General features: G+C 39.1%; 1 protein-coding gene across 1 annotated transcript in view; it reads left to right on the top strand.

Moving 5' to 3' along the window:
- Positions 1 to 13,070, top strand: part of LOC115053369 (neprilysin) — a 32,148-nt gene extending 19,078 nt beyond the window's left edge. Inside the window, exons 5-23 of the mRNA XM_029518013.1 lie at positions 544 to 624; positions 1,070 to 1,165; positions 1,256 to 1,374; positions 1,558 to 1,626; positions 2,208 to 2,342; positions 2,986 to 3,087; positions 3,189 to 3,325; positions 3,479 to 3,572; positions 4,155 to 4,283; positions 6,703 to 6,801; positions 6,907 to 6,984; positions 7,193 to 7,296; positions 7,639 to 7,697; positions 7,815 to 7,934; positions 8,373 to 8,506; positions 9,220 to 9,285; positions 10,057 to 10,152; positions 10,338 to 10,414; positions 10,523 to 13,070. Of these exons, the coding sequence (XP_029373873.1) occupies positions 544 to 624; positions 1,070 to 1,165; positions 1,256 to 1,374; positions 1,558 to 1,626; positions 2,208 to 2,342; positions 2,986 to 3,087; positions 3,189 to 3,325; positions 3,479 to 3,572; positions 4,155 to 4,283; positions 6,703 to 6,801; positions 6,907 to 6,984; positions 7,193 to 7,296; positions 7,639 to 7,697; positions 7,815 to 7,934; positions 8,373 to 8,506; positions 9,220 to 9,285; positions 10,057 to 10,152; positions 10,338 to 10,414; positions 10,523 to 10,622 (1,895 nt within the window). The 3' untranslated portion in view covers positions 10,623 to 13,070. The remainder of the gene's footprint in view (positions 1 to 543; positions 625 to 1,069; positions 1,166 to 1,255; positions 1,375 to 1,557; positions 1,627 to 2,207; positions 2,343 to 2,985; positions 3,088 to 3,188; positions 3,326 to 3,478; positions 3,573 to 4,154; positions 4,284 to 6,702; positions 6,802 to 6,906; positions 6,985 to 7,192; positions 7,297 to 7,638; positions 7,698 to 7,814; positions 7,935 to 8,372; positions 8,507 to 9,219; positions 9,286 to 10,056; positions 10,153 to 10,337; positions 10,415 to 10,522) is intronic.
- Positions 13,071 to 17,350: the final 4,280 nt, after the last annotated feature.

Here is a 17,350-nt window from a genome sequence, read left to right as displayed (position 1 = left end):
TCGATGAATTGATTAATCATTACACCCCTAGAAATAAGCATAGATGCTTCAGATAATGATGAAATTATATACTAATTTTATTATAGCTGTCATTTGAAAAAGTTAAATTTCTTGAGTATATATTCCAGTCGCTTCTTTAAACAAGAACATTGAACTTAATGAAATTAAATTGCAAACAGGGTGACTTCTTTATTTTTGTTAGTTGTGAATAACAGTTTTGAATAGTTTGTTACCCACTCTAGGTTTGTCTGCATATTTCATTTTCTGTTCTTCATTCATACCATATTGTCTGCTTTGAATTATCTACATTTTAAATGGTAACTTCATTTTCCACTGTTGCTTTCTGACACAGGGATTTTGATAACATGCCTTAATTAAGATGCTTAAATAGATCTGGGCATCAGCTGGATTGCATTTTGAACCCACAAAACTCAGAAAAAGCTCCATATTGTACCTGAGGTTTACAGGTTTACACCCACTTCCTGTTTCCCCTCCCCTCTGCCCACTTCACCACATGTCCCTCTGTCTTTGCTCTGTTTATAGGTGCCCTTGAAAAAACAGTGGAGGGAGAAGCTGAAGCTCTCATCAAGGCAAAGACCCTCTACAAGTCCTGCACCAATGAGAGTGAGTCAATAGATTTCTCCACAGCCTGCTCTTATTTGTAAATTTCTGTCATCCAAAAGTGAACATGTTGCTTCCTGTCAACAAAAGTTGGGTCTCTTTCAACTTATATTCATGCCAAAATGTATTTCTTATTAGCATTAAGAAGAAAAATAAATAAATGTAATTTAAAAGAAAGTAAGAAATGGAAGAAAGATGGGAAAAAGTACCTGTCAGCTTTACAGCCTTACATGATGCGAATAAATACATTTTTAAAAGTCTGACATCTCATCAGTAAACTCCTTCAATGAGCCCACATTTGCAGGGATTAATTATGCTTGGTTAGAAGTACAATATATAAATAACAAGTCTTCTTTCTTTTTTTAAAAATACTTTTCCTAATTTTAATTTGTACAAAATAAATATACCCATTACTGAAATTGTTTTGTGTGTTTAAACCTCCCTTAAGGTTTAATTGAGCTCAGAGGAGGCACACCGTTGCTCGACATGCTGCCTGATGTGTTTGAGTGGCCCATAGCTGTGGACAACTGGGAATCCAACTACGGTAGTCCGCCCCCGCTGTTAGACACAGCTAATGTCTTTCTCAGTCACTTCTTTCAATCTCATATCTTCTCCTTCTGTCGTCACTCCTCAGGTAAAACATGGAGATTGGAAGATGTCATTGCCAAACTGAATGAGAAATACGGAACTCAGCTCTTGGTTAACTTTTTTGTCGGCACTGATGACAGGGACTCCAATTCACACATCATTCATGTAGGTGTGCAACTGCAGCTACAAATCCCTTCTCTCTCTCTCTCTCTCTCGTTCATACACCCACTCCCATACAGATGCTCATATTCCACATCTATCCAACCTGAAAATAACCACCCACCAGTCTCTTCAAATCTGACTCCATTGGATTATATGTGGGTTGTTTTTTTTTTTTGTCTTTCACAGTTTGACCAGCAGACAAGCCTTGGCCTGTTGTCCAGAGATTACTATGCCTGCAATGGACCCTATGCAGAGGTTAGCTCAAAGTTCACACACAAGTGCACATGCATGCACACTTAGAACTTTTAAACCAATGCACAATGAAAACAGCTCCATATGTTCATTTGGTTCAATGCCACCAAGTCTTTGTTTTATATCCCTGGGAGTTTTTCCAGGAAACACAAAGCCCAAAAACTGACGAGGGCATCAGCGTAACATCAGCACCTGAACTTTGTTTATCTCGACTCTTACATGTATTTGCGTGCATGTGAATGTAAGATAAATAAAAATGTTCTCTGCGGAACTAAGTGATGATTAAAATCAATGAGGCAAGACAGAATAGATTTGGTCGAGTCTGAATGCAATCCAGATGTGTGTGATAGAAGCAGACATCCTTTTGCTCTGGTTTTACTTTACAATTTACCAAAGCCACTTGATTGATACGCAGAAGGCAGTTCTTAAAAGCACTTAGCTTGAGGCAGCTAAGAGTATGTGTATCTTAAGTGCAAGCTGTCACCTTTGGTTTTTGGTCACTGGCTAAATTCAAACCAGTGAGCTTCCTTTCATTCCTGTGAAAGTCCACATGCAAATATCATGAATGAGGGTGTGTTTGTCAGGCGTGTCGGGCCTACGAGCAGTTCATGATTGATCTGGCTAAGCTGATCCGCACTGACCGTCGACTCCCCATCAATGAAACCAGAATCAAAGAGGAGGTGACACGAATTGTGGACCTGGAGAGGGACATTGCCAACGTAAGAGTGCATTCACACTTCTTTTTTCGCATTTCACATTCCAGAAATCTAAATAGTTCCTCATCTTTCTTGCAAGTTTGCAATAACTTCCTGTAGTTTTATAAAAAGAAGTGCTCTTTTGTTCTTTGAAAAGCTAATGAAAGGAGACCTTTTTTTCCAGCAGCACTGCATCCCTTATGCTCTATCTCAGCTTCAAACAGCAGGAGGATTTTGTGAGCAAACCACTTCTGACAGTTTGACCTTCCACTCCTGCATTTGTAGCCCTTGCCTCTCCCTTCTCTGTGTGTTTGTGGCTCCGGTCTGGAGCATCTGTTGTGTAAAACAAGCTGTTAACCATCCCGATCCCTACACTGCCATTTCTCTCAGCCATCAACAGGTTTTCACAGTCGTCACACGTTTGTCAGTCTGTGCTGCTCTGCTCTGCTCACTGCCATGCTTCACTTTGCCTCCACTCAGCTGCTGGCTTTTACAAGGCAGTCACACTGTTCGAGCCCTGACATTTACAGACCTGAAGCCCCCTCCTGGGATTCCAAATATGTTTTCTGCTGCCGGACCAGCACTGCATGTGTACCAATACGCACCAAACAGCAGTTGTTTTCTGACAGCGTTCTTGATTTCCAACCCCTGTCTTGTTCTCTCCAAGGCAACTGATACTCCAGAGGACCGTAACAATCCAGTTCTGCTTTACAATAAGATGGAACTGGGTGATCTTAACGCCAACTTCACCCTTGAGGTTGAATCACGGGTAAAAATAAACTCTCTCTGTCAGAATATGCTATCTCTTTTTCATTCACCTTCCTCTTACTAATATTTTTGCTCCTCTGTGCTTTCGGACCCACCTTGAAGACGTTTAACTGGAGTTATTTCACCGCTAAGATAATGGATACAGTCAACATCAGCATTCCTGATACAGAGAAGATCATAAACTACTCCCCCAACTATTACAGAAGACTCAACCTTATCTTGACCAGATATACCAAGAGGTTTGTGTGTGTGTCTGTGTTTGTAAGGCTTCCAGGTTCTGTCTGTGTTGTGAAGGTGGAAGTGCAATGAAATGTGAATGAAAACAACAGCTTACCCATTACTGATATCTCTGAGTAAGAATCTTATTCTGAGCATCATTCCTCTCCTCACAGGGATCTGCAGAATTACATGGTGTGGCGTTTTGTTATGAACATGGTGGTGGGCCTGAGCAGGTCTTACAGGGACACGAGGAAACCCTTCCGCAAGGTACAGCACTCAGACCCGGCCACTGAACGTGTTAGAACCAAAAAAAGTAATTTGTAGTGGGACACCAATATACGACCCATGTGAAATTACAGTTTTTTCTGTCTTTTTGAACCAAAGTTGCAGATGGAGTCAAAGTTGGAGCTGTTGGTTAAAGCTAACACAAGTAATTTTAGATGGAACATGAATCTGTCCTGGTGCATGGTCCTAATTTCATGGCGATTTATTCAGACATTAACTGTCAGTTACATAGTGGCAATAAAAGTAAAGGTATCACGGGAGTCAGTAGAATGTATCACAATGAATGTTCAAATTTAATGGCATTTCATCCAATAGGACATTTAAACATATCCACAGACACATCCCCACTCAGCTCCATTCATTTTCTTTCTCACCATTTCAAACCCCTTCGATTCCAAGCCTTCTTAATACTTAATACATTTCCCTTCTGGCCTATTTCTTATATCCATAAATGTAATGCTAATTCATATTGAAGGTACAAATAAAGAATCAATATGCTGTCAATATGCTGAATGGTTTATCCTCCCTTTCTAACTGATCTGTGCCACATTACTTTTCCTGAAGGCACTGTCTGGTACAACATCAGAGGCAGCTGTGTGGCGACAGTGTGCACTTTACGTCAACAGCAACATGGACAACGCTGTTGGACGACTGTACGTGCAGGAAGCCTTCTCTGAAAAAAGCAAGGAACTGGTCAGTAGAGGTCGGATTATACTTCAAATTTGTAGAATAGATTAAACAAAAACATTTACTGATTCAATCAAGATGGATTATAAGGCAAAGTACATTTGCGTAATACATGATATTATATTGTGTGAATCTGCAGGACACGTTATCACACACTCTGAAAGTGTGTGATAACATGTTTCAGGCATATCCCACTGGATGTATTTTTGTCTCTCACCTATGTTTTTGTCGCCTTTGTGTCTTCACCACAGTACTGTATTTATTTTTTGCTTGCAGCCTTTGAAAGTAGCTGAACAAGGTGTCCTTGTTATCTTGCCCACACCACCTACTCCGTAAATCTCATGTCTGTGTGGGTGTGTGTGCACGTGCACAAGTTGGCACATGACAGTGTGGACGTGAGTCACAGTGTGTGTGTGAGACTCCATACATCTGTCACGCTGCTGAGTCTCTCACACACTTTTAATCTCTGTAATTTTCTGTAACTTGAGTTTGTGGCTCTCCCATAACGTAATGTGCAAATATGTCTCTGTGTGTGTGCGTTTGTAAATGTGAAAAGAACTCCTTTGAGCATGCAAGAACACGCCAACATGTCTTTCCTAGAATACATGGCTGTACGTAAATGTGTATAAAGGTGCTGAACAGAGCTGAATCGGGCGAACATCCTTCACAGCTCACATATCAAGACTCTCAGATAAATCTCAGTTAAGGTTATTAGTGCACTATAACTGCATCAAAAAGTCTAAAAGTTTCTCCAAAAGCTCCAATATAAAGCTCAAACATCGAAATGCTGTAGTTTCAGACTTGCAGTAATGATCAGACATTATAAACAAAACCAATATCAATATTTTTATAATAATAATTTACTTTATTATGTATAATGAGACTGATTCACTTTCTTGAAAACATTACTATTTCAATAATTTAACTGAAACCAGCTGAATTTAATTTAACTAAACAGCAATGGTATCATGTACCTAATATGAAACATGCTATTAAGGGAATTGTAGATAACCCTGCATTTAAAATAGGTAAAAGGATTTCACATGTAAACAGACCAACATCGGCGCAGCCACAAAACAATCTATGGATGCACAGCTTACATGCACAAACATGCACACATGCTATATGCAACATGTGTACACGTTTGCATGCTGTCCAAGTGGCCATGCAGCGTGTTAGAGAGGTCTGCTGAAGGGAATGAGACACTTGAATGCCTCTGTCAGTTCACTGTGGTCCCAGAGGACAATTTTGGTGAGGAAGCTCAACAAGGCTGACGTACACTGTCACCACAGTTTGTAATTTTTCCCCGTTGTATATTCAGTTTGTGAACTTTTTGTGGATTATTCTAATCAAGTGCTGGTTTTGTTTGTGGCCTTTTTCTTGTTCATAGACCATGGTACAAAATTATGCCATCTCTAGTGGCGTCAGTCAGTCTGTCTCTGTGTGAAGGCACATTCTTTTCAGGGCTGTAACTCGAGAGCAATACATTATAAAAACATTGAACTTAGTCCACAGGTTCCCACAGAAAACAGAGCTTTTGATGTGGATTTTGGACCACCTTACTGTGTGAATTTGCATATAAAAAGAAAATTTTGGGGCATTTTTGGCCGTATGTTTTGTGAATATGAGTACGCTAACATAGAAATGTTTGTTCAGTTTCACTCCTTTATTTGCTGAATAAGGATAGCATGACTTGTTTGTTGAATATGTGGTCAAACATTTTGCTCAATAACCTGTTCTATTATTTAGATGTATAATGTTAAGGATAATTTTTCTTACTGAAAATGTAAGTCCAAAGAAAAGCTGAATGTATTTATAAGTTAATTACAATTTTTAATGTGTGTTAATCAGCAAAAATATCAATAATGTAGCTATAATTTTTTTTAGCAAGCCAATCAGCAGAATCCACTATTTAGAATTTTAATGGAACAAGATGGATTTTTGTGAATAAGTAGGAAAAAGTTCTCCATGCTACACTTTCTGTTGTCATTGTCAATCACAAACTGTGATGTCATTACCTCTTTATTGAAAAACATTCAAATATTTGATGTCATGTTAATCAAAAATCTTATTATTCTCCTGGTGATGGTTACTCCGGTTTATCTCAATCCTACGCAGAAGGACCATAAACCTCAGCTTCAACATCGATATGCGACTATGTAATGATGAGGCCTACTCTTGGGTAGAAGTATATTTTTATTGGCCTTGTTGCACAATGTGTTGCAAGATTGTTTTGTATGCTTCTCTGACAGGATTGTCTCTGCGGAGCCCATGAAAAAACACCTCCCACGCAATGGATGATTTACAGTGACTGACAGTTTCATGGTACATATTCGATTGTTATATATCAAACAAATTTTTTGGTGCTCACTTCCTCTCCATGTTTGTTTGTGTGTGTGTGTGTGTGTGTGTGCATACCCCTTAGATGGAAGAGATGATTAAAGATATTAGGGAAGTGTTTATCAGCAACCTAGATGACCTGGCCTGGATGGATGCAGAGACCAAGAAAGCAGCTGAGGAGAAGGTATTGATTATAATGAACTTTCAGTCTACTGAGGAGCATTGTGTTGTGTCCTTTAGAATATGTGAGACTAAGGTTTTCTCATATTTTCCATTCTACCTCCTATAGGCCCGAGCTATTCGGGAACGAATCGGCTATTCTGACAACATCATGGATAATGAGTACCTTAACAATGAGTACAAAGATGTGAGTGTCTGAATAGATATATATATATTTTTTCCCTGAATTACTATAACAGAATATACTGAGTGCTCGTAGCAGGGGCATATTTGTCCTTTGAAAATATCAGTGCATTCTTGGCTTCTCTGAGTATTTCTGGAGTATATATGACCGAGTGCTGATAGGTCTAATCACAGCTAATCCTTTCTCTTCCCTGGCTGTGTGTTGGTGTTAGCTGAGCTACAATGCAGAGGAGTACTTTGAAAACATCCTACAGAACCTGGAGTATCTACAAAAGAAACGCCTGCGGAAACTCAGAGTCAAAGTCAACAAAGAGGAGTAAGATTCCCCATGGGGGTAGAATTAAATCAATGTTCAGTTTAAAGTCTTTCTCCAGATGTGTAGCAAGTTACAATTTGGGTTATTTAACTCACAGATAATAAATGTCTTATTCACTTATGATAATAGTGGTGTGACACAATGACGCATTTAGCACAGTGCACTCTCTCACCCACACAGACTCCCACACGAATATAGAGTTCAGCCTTTCACCAAGAACAGCAGAAATGCTAATATTGGCCTGGTTATTATTAAATCCAAGTTAAATTTAATATCTTTCACCAAATTTGAATTGTGCTACACCATATAATTTCCTCACGCTGCCATTCTTTAATTCTCCAGGTGGGTAACTGGAGCTGCTGTTGTCAACGCCTTCTACTCTTCCAGCAAAAATCAAATAGGTATTTACATGTGAATCTGCCAACATTCATTTGCAAATATACAACATACTTGATTGTATAAACAGTGTAAGAAATAAATATTTTAATTTTTTTTTGACAACCCCCCCCCAATGTTAGTGTTTCCTGCGGGTATCCTCCAGCCACCTTTCTTCAGCAAAGGCCAGGCTAAGTCCCTCAACTATGGTGGCATCGGCATGGTAATCGGTCATGAGATCACACATGGCTTTGATGACAATGGTATGCCTTTTCCACAGTGTGACTTTCTTTCCCTCCCAGAGGGAGTTTCATCAGATTATTTTGTTCTTTGCATAGAAATATATCCCTTTCTGTAACTGGTACCACTTCAGAGAGAAAAAAAAAAAAAAACGTGTTTTGAAATGTCATTTTTGTGTGGCGCCTCAGATCATTTTCCCTTGCCCTCATTTTCACTGATTTATATGAAGTTATTATGGTCAATTTAAAAGATGTCACGATTCTTTTATTTGTACGCCTACATCTGCAAGCCAAGCAGCAAAATAATAGAGATGAATGACATGCAATGGAAATATGTTATTGGCATCACATGCAGCATTTGAGGACTCTAATATGTGTTTGGGACTGAAGATGCATCAAAATATTTTTCTTCTGGGTCAAATCCAAGCAGCTGAGGTTCTGGGAATGTGGCTTCTTTTTCAGGCCGTAACTATGATAAAGACGGTGATCTGAAGGACTGGTGGACACCGGACTCCACTGAGCGGTTCCTGGAGCTGTCCAAGTGCATTGTTGATCAATATGGAAACTTCTCTTGGGACCTGGCCAATGGACTTAATGTATGTCCTTTGAGAGTCACAAGTTTTCACTGAAATTATCGTATTTTCTCAGCTATTATCCTAAACCATTTATTGTTTTCGAATTTATTGCTTTAAACATAGCGCTAATGGTTATGCCACTGCTACCTCTCTGAACTGAGTACTGAGTTTTTTAATTTATTTTTCACTCCTCTCATTTCTTAAAGTTGACAGATTGCTTTCTGAGTCATTCCCATGTGAATCCCTTTCTGTTTGAATCAATTTTTATGAGACATTCATTGGTTTACTGTGCTTCCACAGTAGAGGTTCACAACTCCGACAGTGAGTTATTATTTAAATCAATATGGAAATCAATGTCAAAATGTCTTGTATTCTATGAAAATAACACTACATGGACATGTAACAAGGTTAAAAACCTAATTTCTTTCAGTGAGGGTCTTTAGTGTCCCTGTTACCATTCCCAGTCTATGTGTTTCTCATTTTTCTATCTTCCCTCCGGTTTTGCAGCCTCATTGCTTCTCTGCTTCAGGTGTCTTTAATTTTTTTTGTGTTGACATATCTTTTCCTCTCCCTGTCTCTGTCTCTCCTCTGTCTTATTGCTTTGAACAAAGCTTCTTTTATCCCTTGGGATTTTATTTTTCCCTCATGTCCAAAGAAGCTTGTGATTTGTTGCTCATCCATGTCCATTTTCCCAGCCAATATTTGTGTTCTCTTTCCCTTTGTCCCTCTTCTAGTTAAATGGTAATAACACCCTTGGGGAAAACATTGCTGACAACGGAGGTATACGGCAAGCATATCAGGTAATGAGTCTCAGTACAGAAGAGGAAACTTGACCTTACAGCTGTGAGAGTAGAGATTTTAGTCAGTGTATCTTGTTACTGTATGCTTGCTCACATTAATAGACATGTCTTTTTTTGCCAGTTAATGTAAACACACCAATAAAGAACAAGATAATGCCAATTATCTCATTAGAGGTGACATGGGTCACCTCAAAGGTATTCACAAATTGCAATTTAAGATAATATTATTATTTTAGATTGTGAAAAGGCTTTTATTCATTGGTCCATTCATCTTCAACTGCTTATTTGTTTGCGGGTCACGGGGGTGCTGGAGCCAATCCCAGCTCAAACTGGGTGAGGGCGGGGTCACCCTGGAAAGGTCACCAGTCCATCACAGGGCCAACACACAGAGATAGACAGAGACCAACAACCACTCACACTCAGACATACGGAACATCACATAACATAACACAGAAGCTCTCCCACTGCATCACAATGTTGACTCAGTCAGATGGTGTTTAAGGTACTTATAGTGTCCAAAGAAATCTGTCAATTTGATGAAGACAACCATTGCAACAAAGGTTAGTTTAATTAAAATATGCAAATGCTCAGAGATGGTTTTAGGAGCCTCACAAAGTACACTTACTAATTGGAACAGCCCCATTAAGCTAACATAATTGAAATATGAAATGCTTCCTTGGTTTTAGTTTTACGACCAGTAACGATGGTTTATTTAAATGTTTATTTTTCTAGTAAAAGGAGGTTAACATATGTCTGATGTCATGACTGTAGGCCTACAGGAATTACGTGAAGGAACATGGAGAGGAACCACCATTACCTGGCATCGACCTTTCCCACGATCAACTGTTCTTCCTAAATTTTGCTCAGGTAGGATGCATGTTAATGGACTAAGCATATGATACAGTAGTGATAAGATGGATGGATGGAACTTGGATTAGGCAATGTGATAAGCAACATTTTTTGTCTCGATGAACAGGTTAACAGCTGAATAAACTGGAAACAGTACAGAATGTCGGAAGCTATCCTAATGATTGTTTGTGGGTCCTTTTCAGGTATGGTGTGGGACACACAGACCTGAGCAGGCTGTTAATTCCATTAAAGTAGATGTACACAGTCCAGGAAAATTCAGGTAAATACAAACCAACCGTACTTCCCCATAAAATGGTGTATGATCTATATTTCAACATACAACATCATCTTCTCAAGCAACAAACCCTCTCCTCTGGGTGTGCCACAGGGTACTGGGCTCCCTTCAGAATTTCCCAGAGTTTGCCAAAGCATTCAGCTGCAACAAGAGCAGCTACATGGTTCCTGACAACGTCTGCCGCGTATGGTGATCCATGGACGTCCATGATGGAAGTCCCCCTTGAAGCCTCTCCCCTCTGACTGCTAGAGTACTCGTGGGTGACTGCAGGGAAGTGGCAGCTCCCCTTGGCTCCCTACTGGATGGACCAAGGCTGGTGGACTGACGCTGCAGTGTGCACTTCCTCCGAGGACATCATCGGACTGTACCCTCGTGGGCCGACGGAGAACCTTCTCTCCAACTCTTATACTGTATTTCTTTCAATCAGCCTGATTATTCTAATACTCACTGGATCTAATCACTTCTGTGTTTATTTTTCTGTCTATTCTCATCTTTACTCATAATTTGCGAGTCTGCCAATGTGTATGTGAGTGTGTCTGTGAGTGTGTTTCAGTCAAAATAATTTACAAGTAGTTGGCAAGAGAGTGGCAGACAGACAAATATGTTTAAACCCACTGGCGTATGACTACACCACGCACCCACGCGTACTCACACACATGTAACAGGGCTGAACCACTGCACTGTATGTGGGACTGAGCTGTATTCCTTTATCCAAATCTCAGCTGGACTACACACTGATACACTCTACAATGTACCCTTATTGTACTCTTTGTTAATAGATAGAAATAGATTAGGTAAATTATTTACAGAAAATCAGAATTTATTTTGTTGAATAAATCAATAAGTAGTTAACTGTGATCACATATTATACAATAACGCTCTGTATTTAATGTCGTTGACTTAACTGCAGTTGGCAGGCAGCTACTGTTCATTTGCAGTATGTCAAGTAAACCAAAATGAAGTTTTTGCCTTTAAGATGACATTTGGTCATGAAACATTGAACTGACAATCGACAGACACCAGATCCTTTTTCTATGCTCACTGAGCCTCCTGCGTGTTTCTGTATGGATGTAAAGTCTATTTGTTTTTCAGTCTTTCTAAGTCATTACGATTGCTGCCTGTTGCTTGTCAAGAAAATGGGTATGCCTTACATGATCTGTTGTTCTGCTACGTGAGACTGTGTATGTATATTCATGAGCTAACAAAGGAAAAGGAAATGTATCCATGAATGGAAAGTTTCTTATTCATAAATATGTTTATTTACTCTCTTGCCAGGCGTTAAAAGAACACCTACTCTCCAGAGCCAGCAGCCAGATATCTTAGTTTGACTTAAAGACTTGAACTCTGCAACCATGCTGTGTTCAAAAAAAAAAAAAAATTCTATGCTTACCAGCACCTCTAAAGTTGTAAACAACTTATGCCCATTTAACTCCAGGACCTTGTGTCCTTACTTTTAAATTGCTGAATGGATTGGGCAAAGAAAATCTAACATGTTAATTGACACCAATGTGCTGTGATGCTGGTGGTTATATTTGTAGTTTTAAAATATACTTGATGGATATGAGAGTGGAAACCTAAAAAAAAATAAAAAACTAGGTGAAGGAACCTAGTTCAGAAAATGTTAAATTATTTCTTTAAGAAAGCTAATGTAATGACTGAATTTGATGTTGCGATATTTTTCTATTCTTTTTGGTTAATGATTATTTTACAAACTGAAACTTAAGTCAGTTGATACATGATTATATAATGAAGCTTTCGTTTGTGTCGGACATCTGAAACTGCGGGCTGTGGGATTCTTTGCTAGAGACTATTGAACTTTTCGGAGGGTTGTCTGAAATCAGTGGATTCCAATTCACCACTTTGTACGGCTTTATTTTCTCTGTTAAAATGTATCCTAGGATGCCAACTGTGAGGGGGAAAATGCCTTTGCCTTTTTATATAAAAATTAGTGCAGTGAATGATTATGTCAACCACTGGTTCAGGCTTTATACAACACTGTCCATGTTCAGCCTTTATCGCTGTTTCCCCTTGTTTTGTTCTTGTTGTTTGTACAAGCTTTGTTATCTCTTTCCGTGTCACTCACTCCCTCAGGCTTCTTTTCTTTTTGCCTCTCTCTCTCTCTCTCTCTCTCCCTCTCCCTCTCTTTCTCTCATACACTCCACCTGTAGAAAGACAGATATACCTCAGTTGCCTCTATTTAGATACTTTATAATAATGACTCATAATCATCTTGAAGAGCTTTTTTTTCCATTCAAAATAAATCTTTAAATAACACACAGACCACAGGCGATTTGTCATACATGGTGTGTGTGTCTGCTCTGTTTTAGTAAAAGGATTCTACATTAATATACATGCATAATGAAATGTTAAAGAAGCTGCAGGCTGTTAAATGTTGGTAGATAGACTCAAAAGGAGAAGCCATCTTTCAATTCTACTTAAACTGCTCACTGCATAACAATGTGAGCACAAAAAATGTCTTGGCAGCACAGGCTTGACTTAATTAATGTATTTTTTTATGGGTATGTGTTCACATGTGTGTGTGTTATCCATCAAAGTCGAAATAGCTCAGCAGGATTATAATTTACCTATTTTACTTTTATGATGACCTTTAAAGAAAATAAATAAATTATTTAGTCCTACAGTGTGTTTCACTCATACAATATTGCTAACTCGGGGGGCGTATTAGTAATATAGGGAGGTTTAATATAGTAATTTCCATTGAGTGGGGAAAAAAAAGTTAAATGCTGTTGGAGCCAAAACTCTTTACTCCATAATTGGACCTTTAAGCATTGAGGGTGGATGGGGCTAAGGTGTGAAAAGCAAGATGCAAACAAATGAAAATGCAATATCTTTATAGCCGCTCCCAAGCTACCGACTAGTAAATATACCCCATGCCGCAATGAACTAGCAAACACATTTCCTGGCACAGGGATAGGCTTGTTCCCATGCTGAAACTGGAGATGCAAACTGTTGAATAAGAAAAATAATAATTCAAGAGGTTTGGGGGTAAAAGACTGAGCCACGTCGAATTATTCAGGATGCATAGGCGAGAGGTGCCAGGTCGTAACAGCAAAAAAAATGGGGCCAAATCTTGAAGCCAAGGGTCAAAAATATCTTGAGGAATGGAGGCACAGTGGGGGCCAGAACCAACACACACTTGTGCAAATACACAGAAGTAAAGTTGGTTTGCTTGTGACCTTTATTCCAGTCATGTCTTTACTTTGAAAGGTTGTTATCACAATACACAAACGTCTATCTTTTGGTGGTTTATGCCACTTTGTATCAATAAACAAGTCTCATGACAATACTTGACTCTGACTAGTGGAGATGACAAACAACATTTTCTCTAAATCCCACAAAATGTCACCGACACATTGGGATCAGATAGGGTGCCTTTAAAAAATCAATGGGAGACTGCATTTTCCGATTGCTCATTTGGTGCTTGTGCTTTACTTCATTTTCACAAAAAGTGTATAAACAAACCTGTGTGACTGTGTGACAAACACTGTGTTCAGCTGGTAGATCAGTTACAATTGCTGATTTACTGCCTGGCTGGTAACACATTGGTATGTAAGTGTTCACACCAGTCACTTTTCCTCATGCTCTCGCCCTCCCTGTCATTAGAAGTCTGCTATTTAACATCACAGCTAACATTACAACACCTCAGCAAGTTCCTGGGAGTCTGAGGTGTTTTGAACCTCAGGGGGTTGTGTTTGTGACTTTGTTTATAAGAAAAGTGAGTTGATTGTGAAGCAACGGTCTCTTCCTAGAATCCCACAATTGTATGAAAGAAAATCTGAATCAATTTGTAGAACAAACAGCTACAGACTGCAGCCTGTTTGCTAAATTTTGAAAGATGAATGGATGAAGGTGTTCACTGTTTTTGCAAGCTCCCCCATGATAAACCGTCTTTTGTCTTTGCTCTCAAGACAAAGTTTTGCCCCCCTCTGTTGCCCTCCAGTCATAAAAGAGCTGCGTTTTCCTTCAAGTGCCCTTTGAGCGACCCTTGCATTGGGTCCAGTGGTATGTGTGTGTGTGTGTGTGTGGGGAGGGGGGGCAGGGTGGGGGGCAGGCATGTGGCCTCAGGAATGCCTGCCAGTGTGTGTGTGTGTGTGTGGCAGTGTTTAGGCTAGTGTGCAGCGTCTGAGAAGTGTGAAAGTGTGCACATGTAGCATATGCACACCGTAGAGGACGCATGTGAAAGCGTGTACATACACACACACACACATGTAAATTCCACATTAGGATCATGAGTAAGAAATTGTTTCTGGTACTTAGTGTGGGCACCGTGCTGCCACACCCAGAACTTGAAAAAGGAGCTCTTATTATGTAGCACAAGCTCACTGAGGTCTCTTTGTTAAAGGCCACAGATAACTACCCATTTTAATTGCTACTGTTTTATAAGTTCTGTACTAGTTTTAGACATTTATATAAAAGCAAAAGGCTGATTTTGTCCTTTGCCCTTTTGGACCTGCTCTTGATTTGATACATACTATTAAGGAAGGATTAGTGGACTTCTTCCATTTAAAAACACATCGTTAAAATTACGTGAAGGTAAAAGAGGTTTAAAGACAACAGTGCAGCGTTTAATGCGTCTTGTTTGGACTTGTCTTTAGGCCTTATATATTTGACGGAGACTACACACTACTCAGTCAACTGTATTCCTGTGTAATGACACCACAAGAAAAACATTGAGACTCAAAGATTGAACAGCCCATTAATCAATCCTCAACTCAGGAAACCGCCATTGTGGCGGTGAGAGGTTTCCATTCACGGCCAACTTGTCTCTATCAGTTGTTCTGGAAAACAGGAAGTTTAACTTGAATTATTAGGAATATTATACCATATTTGTCCCTTCTAAGCCCTCACATCACTACATAATTAATGTAAAACAGTGACACCATGTGGTTGTTCAACATTACCCATGCTGTTAGGCTGAGCTGAGATGACTGGCACAAGACAAGACAAAAGTTAATTTCTACATAAAAAAATTCAAGATCCAATTTGTTTTTAGGATTGCAGATTACTTTATTCCTTCAAATATCAAACATAAGCACAAACCTCCTGTTAATTTCATTTGCACAAATGTACATTAACACAGTGGTTCCATCAGCTACCTTTCACCATTTGTATAATTTAACAATCAGCAGGAAGAAATCATGCTGTTTATTTTTATCTTAACATTTCAGCGAGCTATGATGTTCACTTATTCTTTGTTTTTTTTAGTCATGCAGCATATTTCAGCCTCTTTTGTTCACAAAAAGGGCCATTAATTTTACAGCTATGATCCAAGAATTTGATAACCACTTTCAAGGCAGAAAATACTTTAAATGAATCAAAACAATCTAGAAAACAAGTCTTGATGATGGCTGTCTCGTGGAGACTGCTGTCATTAAAGTAACAATAGCTCCTCTTAGAGCAGCAGGCAGCTGAAAGATCAGTTTCATTATTTTTACATCTCAGTGCAGACTATAACGATGTAGACCATGCAATTCTAATTAACTGCTTAGAGTTGGGGAGTGGCATGAAGGTCAGAGAATTAAATTGGTTCAGCTGATATAAGACATTTTCTACCACAGTGGGAAATGTAACTTCCTTTTTCATATGCAATATTTATAGGGCTTTTCTTTTTCACAGGGTCCCTTTTGCTTTTTCGCTGGTATTAATCCAGCGGTAAAGTGGTGGACCACAGCAGGAGGAAGGTTAGGTATATCATAAGTTTATTATTAAGGTTTTAAATTGTCAGATATTTCACAGAATTTCCCTCTTTGAAGAGATTCTTGTCATCAAAACATATTTGTCGGTAAATGTCTACAATCGTGAACTGCCACACCAACATGTTGCTTTGGCGTTCAGAATGCAGCATCAGCTTACCTTTTCTTTCACCTTATCCCATTTCACTTCCAATATCTGAATTTAGTTAGAGATTTTATGGATTTTTTTTTTTTTTTAAAGAACAAATGGATTTGACTTAAAGCTGTTATAATAACCTTGCGAGTTCCCCAGCACATCAGATTCACATGCAGGGCCCTATTTCCCAAAACCCAGTTTAAGACCAAATGAGTGATGGAAATAGCTTTAGAACCCTTGAGCTTTGAAACTACCTACCTGAGGGCAGGTTATTCCCAGGCTACGGCTGGAAACATCACTACTGCTAATATACTAGTCTACGATTAGAAACAACAGTATATTTTTAGCACACATTCTATTAAAATTCCCCCATTAAGACCATTTTACAGGCTTGTGCACTGATTCTCTTCATCATTAGTACCGCATTGCTAAAGTCATTAACTTAACTGAACTTGAATCTCATTTTAGGATGAAACATCTGTCTCTTTGGGCTGCTACATCCAGAATCTCTATATTTTCTTTTGAGCAAGCATATAATCAGGCAGTATTAATGTAACACACCTGTTACACTGCTTTACACAGCACCATGTGGTGTACCTGCATAATGATCCATTTGAGGACAGAAATTTGAAATGAGGATGGCGAGATGAGTTTGGAGGGTGTCTGTTTTCTGCTGTTATCAGAGTAAACAGATTGGACATGTTAACAATATAAACACATAATCACAATACTAGTTACAGATGAGCTGATGCTTCTGAGTGGTTGTGCGTGCATGTGTTCTGATACACAGCTTGTGGTGTGTGGGCATGTGTACGAGTGATCGTGCATTTTTCCCTTTTCCTGCGTGAACATGTGTGCAGGTTTTTATGCATCTGGCACATGTTTCTGTTAATCACAACACATTGGTGTTGCACAGAAAATTTTTATCACTACCTCATTTTCCTGTCACACTGATGTTTACATCTGCTGCCCATGTTCAACATGACCCCCAAGTCTGAGTTTATAGGCATATTTAGACTGCGCAGGCTTGTTGCACCTCCTGCTTACTGCAAATTGGCTGTGGCGCAATCT

This window comes from Echeneis naucrates, chromosome 13, assembly GCF_900963305.1.
Source record: "Echeneis naucrates chromosome 13, fEcheNa1.1, whole genome shotgun sequence".
NCBI lineage: Eukaryota > Metazoa > Chordata > Actinopteri > Carangiformes > Echeneidae > Echeneis > Echeneis naucrates.
This window is presented reverse-complemented; position numbering and strand designations above follow the sequence as displayed.